The 14,175-nt window shown below is 40.1% G+C and overlaps 1 protein-coding gene across 1 annotated transcript in view; it reads right to left on the reverse strand.

Moving 5' to 3' along the window:
- Nucleotides 1-2,583: 2,583 nt before the first annotated feature.
- cacna1aa (calcium channel, voltage-dependent, P/Q type, alpha 1A subunit, a) overlaps nt 2,584-14,175 on the reverse strand; it is a 149,318-nt gene continuing 137,726 nt past the window's right edge. The window contains exons 48-51 of the mRNA XM_055152342.1: nt 12,296-12,409; nt 4,112-4,319; nt 3,646-3,896; nt 2,584-3,270 (exon numbers count right to left, since the gene is read on the reverse strand). Of these exons, the coding sequence (XP_055008317.1) occupies nt 2,584-3,270; nt 3,646-3,896; nt 4,112-4,319; nt 12,296-12,409 (1,260 nt within the window). The remainder of the gene's footprint in view (nt 3,271-3,645; nt 3,897-4,111; nt 4,320-12,295; nt 12,410-14,175) is intronic.

A 14,175-nucleotide genomic window follows, 5' to 3' on the forward strand; every position in this document is an offset into this window, starting at 1 on the left:
GATATTTTGATCTATATTTTGAAATCAAATGTTTGTTTACCACTTTATAATAACTACACCTTAATTATCCTTAATAAAGCCTCAAGACTTTCATAATGATCCTTTATTAAGAATGATTCTGGCTTAAAAATTAACTCATATAGTGATTAGAGTCAGGAGTTGGGGTTAAGATATTCACTGGGTAGTTAGTGACCTTAATCAAAAGGAACTGTATGTAAGATTTGTATTTCAAACTTAATAAACTCGACCCATCTGTGCCTCCAAATATGATAAAACATGTTCAAATCAAATATAGCTTTTACCTCAACATTTATTCTTAAATCCAAAAACATTGGACTTGATGTCAAAGTTCTTTACATCATAATTTGGTGTTTTCTTTCCCAACATGATTATCCGACCAGAAAGCACGAGTTTCTCATTTGAGCTCAAAAGAAGAAAGAATGCATGCACATCAGCTGAGTGCAGGTGCAGGACCAACAAGATTAGATAAAACTGAAATAATAAAGGTCTGCACACTGTTTCAACGCTCCCAACGTGAAATTTAGTAGCACAACATTTTGGACTACAAGACTATTTCTGTTTTATATCTCTCATTTGAGTTGCCAGTTTCAATACTACATCCAAATGTTTTAAACCTAAAATGTCTCTCTCTGATCTGAACGTCACTACCTAAACCCCAGCGTCTGCAGCCAGTCATGACTCAGTGCTAGTGCAGCCTCTGCAGCTCAGTGAGGGAATTCTGGAGGTTTTGAGCTTTCACATGAGGCCTGTTCATATACTGAGAATGAGACAAACTTGGACGTGTCTCTGTCTGCAGGTTAAGGCACTGGCAACCCAGGTTCAGTGACTGAAGTACTTTCTTTTATAAAACAAATACATACAGTTCCTTTAAGGCGATTCAAAGTGTAGCTATTATTAAGTGTTATCATATTTTGTTATCTAAATGACAGTCTTACCAGGTTGAAAAATTAGATATTTTGTTGTAAATAAGTAAACAAAAATGAAATAACTGCAGCCTGTGGAGGTCTAAAAGGCCACTGGCGCAGAGCAGCAGTCACTTTTCTGTCAGTCAGCCCCACGGCAGCTGTAGCCTGTAATTTAGGAGTGAATGATAATGACCAAACGGTTAGTAGCCCACTAAGCCCACTAAGTACTTAGAAAATTACTATAAAGACTATTTCATTATTATTAGTTTTAGCCATTGTTAGACCTACTATGTAATCCTAATCTCATATCTAAATATTTCATTTACTATCTAGTATGGTAATCAAGGTTTAGCCCTGTGTTTAACCCATGTGGAATTTGTAAAAAGGCAAATATTTTCTATAAAAAGTTTGAGAACCATTGCTCTGACTTCAAGCTAATTTCCCCACAATGCACACCCATGGGATATGACTCCCCCTTGTGGTCAGACACAGTAACACATTGGCTGTGCAAGTTTCAAAACACACCATGAATACTGTGAATATTTTGTTAACAAAATCCACAATTCTATTTTTTTTTCTTTCATTTTGAACACCTCTCTGCTTATTCGTCTGTTTGACATCTGTGGAACCCCGAACCCTGGAAGACATTCGCAAGATATGGTCTGCCAACTTTTTATTTTTTATCTGAATAATTTCTCTAGATTTGTATTTCTCACCACGCCGACTGGAGCTCTTCGCATACCCTGCTTTCCTGTAGCATTACTGCCATTGTTACAAAAAGTTCCCATAAGAAAAACGTGTGCAATATCAACTGTTTCTGTGGCAGCATTTGGCACGGAACGTACAAACAAGCAAGCAAAAAGTAACGCTCTTTTGAACTGAGCTGTGAAATTGGAACTTTGAAATACTGGATTTTGATTGTAGAAGAAATAAAGTCACAAAAGAGGAATGTAGTACAGCGGCAGACAGCGAGGAGAGCAGGGAGGTGTTCAGAATGTGAGAATTAACGTAAAATGTTTCAGATGAGGACAGGATGGACAGAGGAACTGGCCCGCGCACAAGAGATTTTCATTGTTCCTATTGTTTTTGTATCATTCATGCAGGTTTCCACAAGGTGTACAGCGCCACAAGCCTAGAACCAAGCTGTGGGTGCAACTGAAGATTCAAGCTTCAATGTTTTGTACAAGAGAAGGACAGAGGAGGAAAGCTGCAGTCAGTCTGCTCCACCCACAGCCCTGCACCGACCAACGCTCCCCTCCACCTCAGCCTCAGCACAGCCCTGAGGCACTGTCACTGGGTCTACTTAAACAGATGATAAAACTCATCCACTCTCTCCTGGTGGCTGGGAGGGTTGGCTGTGGTGTCACGTGTTTGCAGCTGACCTAAGTGAGGAACTAAAGTGATGTGTCTTTTGTCGAGTCGGAACTCTTGACATCTTGTAGGTGGCTGTAGCACTGCCCTGGTCTCTGCTCTGGCAGCGCCTCAGTCTGGTGTCATTTGGCATCAAAGGATCAACAGAAGAAGAATGCACACACAATATGACCTGGCCTCCCAGCAGGCCGCATGTACGGCCAGCAGAAACAACTGTGTGTTTGCCTTGGCAGTCAGGGCTCTGTCAGAGCTCAGGGTTCTCCACTCACTCCTCGCTCCCCAGAGGCTAGCACCAGTCATCGGCCTCCACTTCATTGTAGGGTTCATGCAGGCCCTTGCGAGGGCCCCGCGGGTGCCCGGCCGGAGGGGGCACCTTGTGGGGGCCCGTGTGCATGGGTCCATGGAGGTGCGTGGAGGGGGACGAGGAGCGGTAGCCGTTTGGTAGTCGGCGCTGAGGGGCGGGCTGCACCTGGGTGGGCACTGGTCCTGTCAGCGCAGTGGTGGGAGGGGCCCCTGGGTGCACTGTACGTGGGGAGGGGCCCCTGGGGGGCATGGGATTGTGAGGCTGCATGGGGGGAGGCGGCAGTGGGTGGGTGCTCAGAGGGTGGGGGTTACTGCCCTGCATAGGGCCCTGCTCATACGCTGGAGGTTCATGATGAGCTTCATAGTCCTGACTGTAGAAGTCTGCCTCCACAGAGCCACTGCCCTCCCCCCAGCGAGGAGGGGGGTGGTGTGGGCGGGGCCCAGGGGGTGGAGCCTGTAGAGGCGCAGGCTCAGGAGAGAATCGGCGTGGAGCCGGGGGCCGACCTTGGGGCCCGGGTGCAGGTACAGATGCCCCTTTGCGAACCACAGGAGAGTAGGTGACATGAGGCCGCGGGGTGGCAGGGGTCTGAGGGAGCTGTCTCCGGCCTCTCCGCGGTGTGCTGGTCCCCGACGTGGACGGGACCGGACTGCCGCTCACCGAACTACTGCCCTACACCCAAATGAAATACAGCAAATAAAAAGAACCAACCACAATCCACCCACAGCACAAGTAACAGACAGCAGACACGACAGAGCCCACAGAGGGAGCAGGTTAGGCACCGGTGTAATGCAGGCGGAATGAGCAGAGGAACAGAAAGAACAGAAACAAAGATGAGTCCCAAACAGTGTACACAGAGAAGCACGAGGCACGTGACACAACAAGGAGAAAAGAAGGAGAGGGGTGACTTCTGCTGCCATTTCAAACAGGCTGTACAGGGAAACTAAACGCAGTAAGAATTAGATCAGATAAGTCTGATGAACTCTATCTAACAAAGTGTTATCATTAGAAGCTAAAGTTGTGTGTAACTGGTGCACATGAGCCCACCTGTCTGTGAGTGAGGCACTCGCGGCCCTCACTGGGCGAGCGGGACCAGCGGCGCTCCCGGTCCCTGTCGCGGGAGTGCCTGTGGGGGTAGTCCCCCCGTTCGGGCCTCTCCCGCTCTGGGACGTAGCGCTCCTTGTCCACAGAGCCGTGGTGGTGGTGATGATGGTGGTGGTGCTTGCGGTCTTTGGAGCGGCCGCGGTCTCGGTCTCGGTCCTTTGACAGGATCTCTGCAGACTGGGACAGCTCCACACCTACAGAAGGAATCATACAGTGTTCTTGTAATGAGCACAATGTTAAATAGACATTAAGTGTAGTCAGACCTGCCAATGCCACTGACGTATAGGGCAAAATCAAAGACTCTGGAAATAATCTAGAATTCAAAATGATCTTCTACATCCCACAAACATTTTTTTTGGTACATCTGCCTTAGGGGCTTTAACTGCAATAGTCCACAGCGATGCCCCACCTGTATCGTGGTCAGCGTAGCGGTGCAGAGACCTCTCCGATGCCCCGTGGCGTCGCTCCTTTCGCCTGTGGCCGTGCCGAGTCCTGCCCTCCTCTGGTACTTGGTCCATGTAGTCGTCCTGCCCGCCTCTGTCCCTGTGCCCTCTGCCCGAGCGGCTGTGGCCCAGGGAGGAGGCTGACCGCTTCATGGGACTGTTGTCATTTATGGTCTGAAACAGATAAACCAGCAGGACACAAAAACAGAGAGGTAAAAAGAAATAGTTACTGCAGATGGGCTGGGATGTCGTAAAAGAATTTAATATGACGGGGATTGGAGTTTTAAGGATTTTCTTCAAGTTTGTGGAACCATGCTGCTTAAGATTAGTAAATGAACCAAAGTAAGGGCTCTACAAAATGTGTCAGTGGGTCAACAGAAGTCTTAAGAAAAATGCCAAATCATATTCTTCCCAAAAAAATCAAATGGTATACTTTTCTTAAATGTAAACATGTCTAGCATTACCATTGGGAAGAGGATGAAAAAATAAACTCCTAACTCATACAAGAATCACGTGCATTTCAAAACATGCATACAGGGTTTCAGGTTTTTAAGAGATTAAGATAAAACCCAATTAAGATGGGAAATTCAAAACAAATGTATTGTAGCTGCTGAGCCCCACAGATGCCTTAGAAAACACTATTAAATAAAAAAGTAAATCATAAATGTCCATGCCTTCCATGCTTCTTGGGCTACATTTGGAATAAGACATTAAAAGTAATTCTCTCATTATGAATAAACACATTCACACAGCAGTCGGGGGGTTTCATACGTCATTCAGGGTTACATATTGTGGCCTGTAGAGGGCAGCACCACCTCACCATCCTATACGTTTTTAATAAGAATGTGTCACATCTTTATGGAGGTTATATTTATTGAAAAAACACCAACAAAATTCACAGAGGCTGAATGAAGGCAAATTAATTCCATTCGATTTTTCCATTTCCAATTCTATTCAAGTTCTAAAAACGACTTGATTTGTCCTGGATGAATTATGGGATTTATGTTACAGAACAGTATACAGTATCATTGATATAAAAATAATTCTGCAAGATGTTTTTTCCCTTCAAAAATACAACTAAATTCAGCCTCTTCCAAAGCCGGAGATAATAAGATGAAGATAACCTCCACACATTCAGTGCTAATGTGTCATGCAGGTGGTGACGGACGGGGACTGATGCGGAGTCTGATGGAGGACATGTAAAGAGCCCAGAGCAGAGCATGGGGCCACAGCCTACAGAGCAGCAGAGGCAGAGGAGAGCCAGGGGCCACAGAGGAGCCAGGGCCACAGAGGAGCCAGGGGCCACAGGAGAGTCAGGGACCACATGTATGAAGAGGGAGGGGGGAGGAGCGGGCAGCGTCCAGCATGCAGAGGTGGGTAGTCTGAATATTTACTGTTATATCAAATAATGTTTTTAAGTACAGGTAAAAAAATAAAAAAAATAGATACAGCCTGTTTATTTTATTGTATGCACAACAAAAGTATAATTTATTTTGTTTAATACATATCTAAGTTTGCCCCCTAATTTTTCATGAATTAGACTTTAATTACAATTCATTTTTTGTTATTAGGATCTTTTCTTAAATCTATTTTGTAATAATTTCCCATACTGAAGAGTTTTTGTGTAAAAAGAAATAGGGGAAAATCAAGTAACTGTTGATGTATGTTTTAGTAATTTACATAATATAAAATAGTGTACACATTTTGTAATTTTAATATTAAAATACTGTATTTTTCGGACTATAAGTGGCACTTTTTTCATGGTTTGGGTGTTTCCTGCGACTTCTACTCCGGTGCGACTTATATATTAAAAGAGGGCGGTCTAGTCTTGTGTGCGTCAGTATCTATTACTCCTGTACCACTGTCACTTCGCTCTACTGCGCATGTCTCCTGTAGACAAAGCCGTTGTTCTACTGCAAGTAGTGAAATATGCAGCTGAAAACAGTAATCAAGCAGCAGAAAGAAAGTTTGGAGTGAGAGAGAAACTTGTGAGGGACTGGTGGAAAGCGGGGATGGAGAACACAGCTTCACGGCAACCGGAAGGGTGCATCATGTAACTTTCCTGGAAGTCACTGAATGAATCGACAAAGCCTGGACTTCAATGACAACCGAAACCATCCTGTCAGGATTCAGAAAGGCCAGAATAATTCTAACTGGAACTGATGCCGAGTCTGACGACAGCGACGCAGAAGAGGAAGTGGTGCTCTGTTTATGGATCTATGGTTTACCTCTGGAGGTCGCGCAGAATTGACACCGAGAAGAATTCAATGGATTTAGTGATTTGGAGTGAGATCGTGAGTTTCTGTTGTTTATGCTATAGTTATCTGAATAACTGTTACGTACGAGTAAATGTTACGTTAACATATTAACGCCTATTCAGTCTGTTGTTCTCTGTTCTATTGTTATTACTAGAACTTGCCTTTAAGATGAAATGTCAGTTCCTGGTCTCTGATTTTATAAAATAGATTTCCCCAAGAAGTGAGACTTATAGTACGGTGCGACTTCTGTATGTTTTTTTTCTTCTTCATTGCGCATTTTTTGGCTGGTGCGGCTTATAGTCCAGAAAATACGGTACTTAAAAAAAAATTACATACTTAATCAAAAATAAAAAAGAAATCATTATAGTGGCGATTGTGATCAAAACATTACACATAAAGACTCGCTACTTCAAAATAATGTTTCCAAAATAGAAGAGTACATATATTTATTAAAACTTGGTAGAATAATTGTTAATAATTGCTCCTCGTGTAAATATAAACACATGACTACCCACCTCTGGCAGCCTCCTTAACTGCACAAAACCAAGTCTACTTCCGTATTCTTATCACATGCCAAAACCACTTTATAATCACTCCAAAAGCTCTTGCCCAGAAAAATGTCAGGACACGAAGACACAACACATAAATGCAGGTATTAGATCATTATGAAAACACAAAATATAAAAAAGATAGAGAGATTAGACACACAGACAGGTAGAGGAGGGGTAGACGAGACAGGGGAGGAGGGACACTGGTACATACACTGAGGGTACTGGTACGCTGTTGCTTTCCTCTCCTCCGCTGCTGTTTAACGCACAGAGAGGACACACAAAAGCCACAAGACAGAGCACACGGTGACCCACGTGAGACCGGAGGACAGAGGACAGAGACACATGGGACACTGCGTCAAATACAAGTACAACAGGTACACGGCAAGGCTCTCCGCTCTCATCAGAACTCTTTGTGTAGTTGTGTCGTTGGGGAGAATTTCTTCGTGGTTCAGTTAATATCCCAGTTTGGCAAATATATTGATGTAATAAGACAGGTCGTAATTGCTCCAGAAAGTCTCATAATGTTTTAAATTTTTATATTCATACGAAGGTGTTTTATAGTTAGTTGACATATAATTAAAACCTTCATAACAAGTTTAGATCAGTTTTGTTTATGAAGGTGATTTTTATGATCCGTTTAGTTTTAGTTATTTGAAAAAAGAAAATAAATGCTGTTTTCAGTCTCTGTGCTGGTATCGGTTGACATCGGGAATCAGCAGATACTTAAAAGTAGAGAAACTGGTATCAGGACTGAAAAAGCTGGATTGGTACAAGGGGTGTGCAAAAATATCAAAATATCGTATCGTTTAATATGATGATACAGTATTGATATCGTGGGCTGCTGTATTGATATATCTCCAAGAGTATTTTTTGGTGTATTTTACTAAATAATTTTGTTACAGAGCTACAGTTTTGTTGTTTGTTTAGAGGAAAGAAACTTGTTTATGCAATAAATTTGACATTTTCACTGTTTTGATGAGTTAAATGTTTGTGTTTCATATTAACTTTGCACAAGAAGTGGTTTAACAAAGACTTTTAGTGTCACAGCCACGATCTAACACTTATTTTTTATTGAACCATATCGAATCGATTTGAACTATATCGTATCGAATCGAAAGTGCACTGTATTGAGATGTGTATTGTTTCGTGGCCTTTGTATCGAGGGATGTAACGTGTCGGCAACTTCTTAACGATACCCAGCCCTTATTGGTACATCCATAGTTTCTTAGCACTAATTTGATTTAAAATGGAGTTTCTATGTCTTGATCATAGACTGTATAAAAAAGTGGACTAAACGAGTGTGACGTCACCCATAGCGCCACTCAAATGAAGCTCGCGATGCTAACGGGGCTCAGTGTCACACGGGGCTCAGTGCAGCTGTCGCCCGATCGCCTCCTCTGTTGTTTCGGGGTTTCTCTCTCTCGCTCTCTCTCAAGTCCATGATTAGTCCTGGTTTAGACCTGGTTTAGACCTGGTTTAGTCCTGGTTCTGCTACATATGCAGTTTGCTGCTTTGGCTGGTTCACTCTCTGACTGTCCAATCAACGGGTCTGAATCCGGTGACACTGCCGTACGCCTGCTAGAAGGACCTGGTGACACCGAAGCAAAATCTGATTGGTTGAAGCAACAGTTTCATGGACATTTATTTTGTGTTCAAGGGCTTTCAGAACGGATTGTGAAGGCCTCAGGCACAATTCTTTGACTTTGATTCTGCCTAGAAACAAGTGCAGAAGCAGTACAACCATCGGAAAAGCTCTGAAAGGAAGCGGACAGACCATTTGGAATCATTTAATAATAATATAATTAACATCAGGCTGTGATTCAGATGTTTTTAGGTCAGCAGAGAAGGACTTGCAGGCCCTGACGCTCCACCATTGGATTTAAGGTATCAAACTGTGAGGAACCATTCAATTCCCAGACCAGTTTTGATCAGGAAATCAATGGAGCTGCTTCTATTATAAAGTTGTTTTAGATAATTATAGCAGTTCCTAATGAACAAAATGTAAAAATGTTCAATGATATGTATAATATGATCTGATGATAAAATTTGAGCTGTTCAGAGCTGGGCCTATAGTAGTACGGCGAAACAGGACATTCACCGATTCAAATCTTACTCATGTGTTGCCAGGTAGGACACGATTTGAGCATTCCAGTCGAGTATTTGAGCTGGTTGAGACAGAAAGCGACGTTTTATCTGATCTCCCTTCTTTACTTTTTGTATTTGTTGTGGGTGCCGATAATAGCGGAGAGCCCTGTAAGCAAATCCCAGTGAAGCAGCCATGGTGAGACACTTACCACAAACACCCCGGCAACAAGTTTCAGCAACGTTTCACCAACACATCACAACCACATCACAACCGGCCACATACAGACACACACACGCACAACTTCATATACACGTTATACAGTATTGAATGGACACACCCATGACACAGCTACTACTGGTACAAACACACATGAGTAGCAGGGAGGTACTGGCAGGCCTGGTTCAAAAGAATGCCCCAAATAAATCATTTCAGATCCGGGATTTGAATAGTTTTGATGAAAGTACAGTTACTTGTTGCGATCTTTGTTTCAAGGCATTTCTGATTCATTTCCACATAGTTTGTAACTAGAGATTTAGTCTTTTTTTATATTATTATTTTTAACTAAGGTGCACTATTCAAGTATTTCTAATGTGTTTATGAGCTGTTTTTATGTTTTTATCCTGATTAATAAAACATGATTTTCCATAGAAATCTGAAAATGTATTTATAGTGCGTATGACAGGTTTTGACGATTCTCTAATTTTGATTTAATTTGGTTGGATAATACCTGTTGTAAATGATAGTTTTAATCAACCAAGACGTAATTTGCAAAGAAGAGTAGAAAAATTTGTTGATAATTACAGGAAGTAGTTTTATTTTGGAGAGTTCCATACTGATGACATTCACTAAGGAGAATTCTATCACAATTTACACTTACAAAACTTTTTTTTTTCTGATTCTTTACACATTATTCCAATGACATAAAGGTGTTTTCTTATAATCTGATTAGTCAAATAATAATTTCTGGGTACAGTAAAGGACTTTTAGCCCAAGGAAGCACATGGTTGCTAGGTAACAGCTATAGAATTCCCTAGATTGATGTCACGATTTCCAACCAGGAAACCTAAAAAAATGGCCAGACTAGGAAAAAAAAATTTGTAGATTTCTTTGTAAAACGAGTAGTCCAACCTGTCATAGGCACTTTAAAGTTGCACTGTGTAACTTTTTGGTTGGGGGTCCGTCGCCTGCTTCTTTCCATGGATACGTCATTGCTCTGCCTGGAATGTTCCACAGTATGACTTTAAACAGCTCTACCTTACATTTATATTTATAATGCATAGAAAAACAGCCATTCTCACTGGGTTGCCTCTCCACAGATTTGACCTGTAACTTGGTCTGGTTTGGACTCCATGATGAAAGAAACGTTTAATGCCATACCGTGGAACATTCCAGTCAAAGCGAAAACATCTCCATGAAGAAAAGCATTTCACTGACCCTCCACCGGAAAAGTTACACAATGCACCTTTAAGTCTCATGTTTTAATCTGTAATTATCCATTAAGTCATTCAATAATAAAATATAATAAACAAGAAAAGAAAAAAAAGTACAGAAACTAATCATAAATACCTGGAGACAAGCTAACAAGTAACAACATCAAAATGTATTCAAATCATCACGTTCAGTTTGATTTTATAAACTAGTTTTCCTTTTTGTTGCGCGGTCTTGGTTTGAAAGAGCCCCCCCAAATGAATTTAAAATTCAAGAATAAGAATTAAAAAATACAAAACCAAAAAAAAAAGAAAAAAATAAATCAATAAATAGGTATTTGTTGTGTGTGACAACCAGAGTGCTCACCACGGAATGAAACAGAGCAAAGATGGGGAGATGGGAAAGCGTGCGTGAAGGAAAAGTGTAAATAAACAAACAAACGCAACGAATAACAATGGAAAAAGAAAATTATATTCACAGACATCCAGACGACGATCTCAACAAAAACAATTCTGACTTACAGTGCTTCGATTGTATTCCAATTTCAACATTAATACAGATATAATGTTGAAGCTAGTCATTGGCACATCATTTTTAATTTGTTATTCTGGCAAATTTTGGTTTGTTTTTTCTCGAATTGTGTGACAAATGCGTATTTAATAGAAAACTGGCTTTACATATATACTGAAAAACACATATATAAGTATGATAATTTGAACCTAAACTACAGGTTTAGTGTGTTTTGGTCCATATTACATTTGCTTCTCGCCTATTCATCTATTCATATAAGGTCTGTGCACAATAGCGCCCAGTTAGCTCACAGTTAGCATCGCTACTTGCTATCCAATTATATCTCTATGGAGTTTTGCTGAGTCGCGCTGAAATTAATAAATACTTTTGTAGTAAAAACTTTTGTCCAATAGATAGAACTGAATTTTTGCTTTATATACTTTCAGTTAATTAAAGACTTGAAGGAATGTAAAGTGTTTGTATCTCTATGCTAACGCCAATGCTAATGCTAATTTTGAAGCTAAGCTACTACAACAATATTGCAACAAACTCTAATACGTTACATGTAAAATCTTGAATTTTACGTTTTAATAAATGTTAATAAATGTAAATGTTAATAAATGTAACTAAATAAATCTAATAAATGTTATGTTGTATTTTGCGTTTTTAAAGAAGTTAGCATTAGCTTTGCGCCACAGCAAGCTAGCCAGCACACCGTTGTACACAGAGCCTGTTCAGTTTCATTTTATAAACCCTAAAAATGAATCACTTATTAACAGTGGTGGAATGTAACGAAATAAAAGTAGTAAAGTACTGTTCTTGAGTAAAAATGTAGGTATCTGTACTTTACTTAAGTACATTTTAAAGTGGATACGTTTTACTTTTACTACACTACATTTGAGAGCAGGTATCTGTACTTTTTACTTCACTACATTTTTGAACAGGACTGAAAAGTAAAAGTATTTTTAATGATTGTGTGAAACCTGCGGAAAAGGCTGAGGGCTTTATTTTTAACATATTTGTAGTTTGAGCAAACAGAATACAAAAATAAAAACAGCTTGGACTTTACTTTTTAGTCTTTAAGTACATTTTTAAACAGGTACTTTACTGCTTTTAATACTTTCACTTGAGTATTTCTTTGCTGTGGTATTTGTACTTTTACTTAAGTGACCAAATCGAGCACTTCTTCCACCACTGCTTAATAATACGTGAAATCATAAGTAAGCAAGAAGTCAGTGAGAATGAACGCAGTGGCACAGATGCGATGGTAGGGGGCGCTGGAGGAAGCATGGAGAGAGAGGTGAGAATGCTGCTCACTTGGTTGTCGCCAGGGAGCCGCGGCATGGAAGCGGCCCTGCCATGACCTTCCATTGGTGCAAAGTGCTCTGTGTCCGAGTAAGCCTCCTGCCCCATCTCTCTCATCTCTACCGTCTGAAACAGAGCAGGAGATGCAGTGACCGGCTGCACACACAAGGAGGCGCTGGAGTGAAACCAAATGGCCCAGAAGTGCAGCTGCTTCACTATTTGGTTGTTGTACATGATGGCCAAGCTGAGGTTCCTGGTCCTGGCTAAAGTGCCCGCTGGCCTTTGTCTCTAAACATGTGTACATTGTAAATAGTATGCGAGACGGGTACAAATATTACTACTTCAGCTAGATGAGTACTTTTGAGCTCAGTACTAAACTAACCATAAAACTAAATCATAAATCAGGCATAACATTACGACCATGTCATTACTGTGCAGGCTACAATCCCATTCAGTATATTTTGGGAGTGGCAGCATATTTTAAGTTTTAAAAGTCGACAAATTAAATCATTTATTCACTACTAAACTAAAGAAAAACATAGAGGGAAGAGAATTAGTGCAATTAGATTTAATTTGCACTAATTTAACATCAACATGGCATTATTAAGGCTGCATTGTGTAACTTTTCCATGTGCTTGTCTTGTTAGTGCATTAATAGTGCACTTTTCAGGGTTCTCACTCTTTTTCACTGACAAAATTTCAAAACTTTTCATGACCTAAAGTGAATTTTCCATGACTTTACAGCACCATACATGTGTAGAATTGATCAGACTTTTAGGACTAAATATGAAATGTTAACCCTTTCCACTCACCTTATGGTTTGGTATTATAGTTTTTTAACATTCAAAATACTGTCAGTACATTTATTATCAGCTCTTTTAAACAAAAGGTGCATATATTTGGAAATAATCATAATAACCTAATGATAACTTAACAGAACGCTGTAGTTGTGTGAAAGAGATACTAAAATTACATGACTTTTCCAAAACTTTGATTGAATTTACAAAATTCCATAAGTTTTCTAGGCATGAAAAATGACATTTTCAATTTCCATGACTTTCCAGGCTTTCCATGACCGTGTGAAGCCTGACTTTTAAAGGAACTGTTTGTAGCCTGCACTCTTAAAGTTTTAAAATGTAGAAGTACTGTACATCCACAACTAAACCTGGGTTGTCAGAGCCTTAACCTGCAGATAGAGGACACATACACACAGGTTTTGATTCAGATCAGAGAGACATTTTAGATTTAAACCAACTGGATTTCAAGACCCATTTGAGTCTCTTTCTGCTTTTTGATTAGATGATAATCTTGAGAACCATAACACCAAGTTATAATATAAATATACGGGACATCATGGCCAATGTTTTTGTAATGAAGAATAAATCAGTTATAATCAGCAAAAGTGATGTTTGATTTGATTTGAACAAATTTACCTTATATCTGGAGACATGGATAGGTCAAGTTTATTAAATTTAAAATAAAAATCTTAGTTAGTTCCTTTAAAAATCTGTATTATTTTTGCTTTGTGAACTGAACACTATTTACATGAAGCTAGTTAGTGTTGTTTGTTTTTGGAGTCTGTTTTAAATCAGATATGGTTCTGTCTAAAATTCTTAAGGTCATGGTTCCAATAAATATTTTTATTGTATCAAGTGTACAATCCTGACACTATAAAGTAATGTATATTAAAAGAACAGAGATCAACATTTCTCTGTGAAGTTAACATGGTAAATGCCAGCAACAATTTCAATTACAAACAACAGAAAAAAAATACTAGTAATGTTATGCCTGATAGTTTTGATGTATCTTTAACTGTACTCTGTGTTATTTTTGCGTATTGTGGTTTGTTTTCTTATATTATACTAACTGCATATGATCCTGCACACTGCCCT

This window comes from Boleophthalmus pectinirostris, unplaced genomic scaffold (genome assembly GCF_026225935.1).
Source record: "Boleophthalmus pectinirostris isolate CB_2022bp ecotype Guang Dong unplaced genomic scaffold, ASM2622593v1 HiC_scaffold_17, whole genome shotgun sequence".
NCBI lineage: Eukaryota > Metazoa > Chordata > Actinopteri > Gobiiformes > Gobiidae > Boleophthalmus > Boleophthalmus pectinirostris.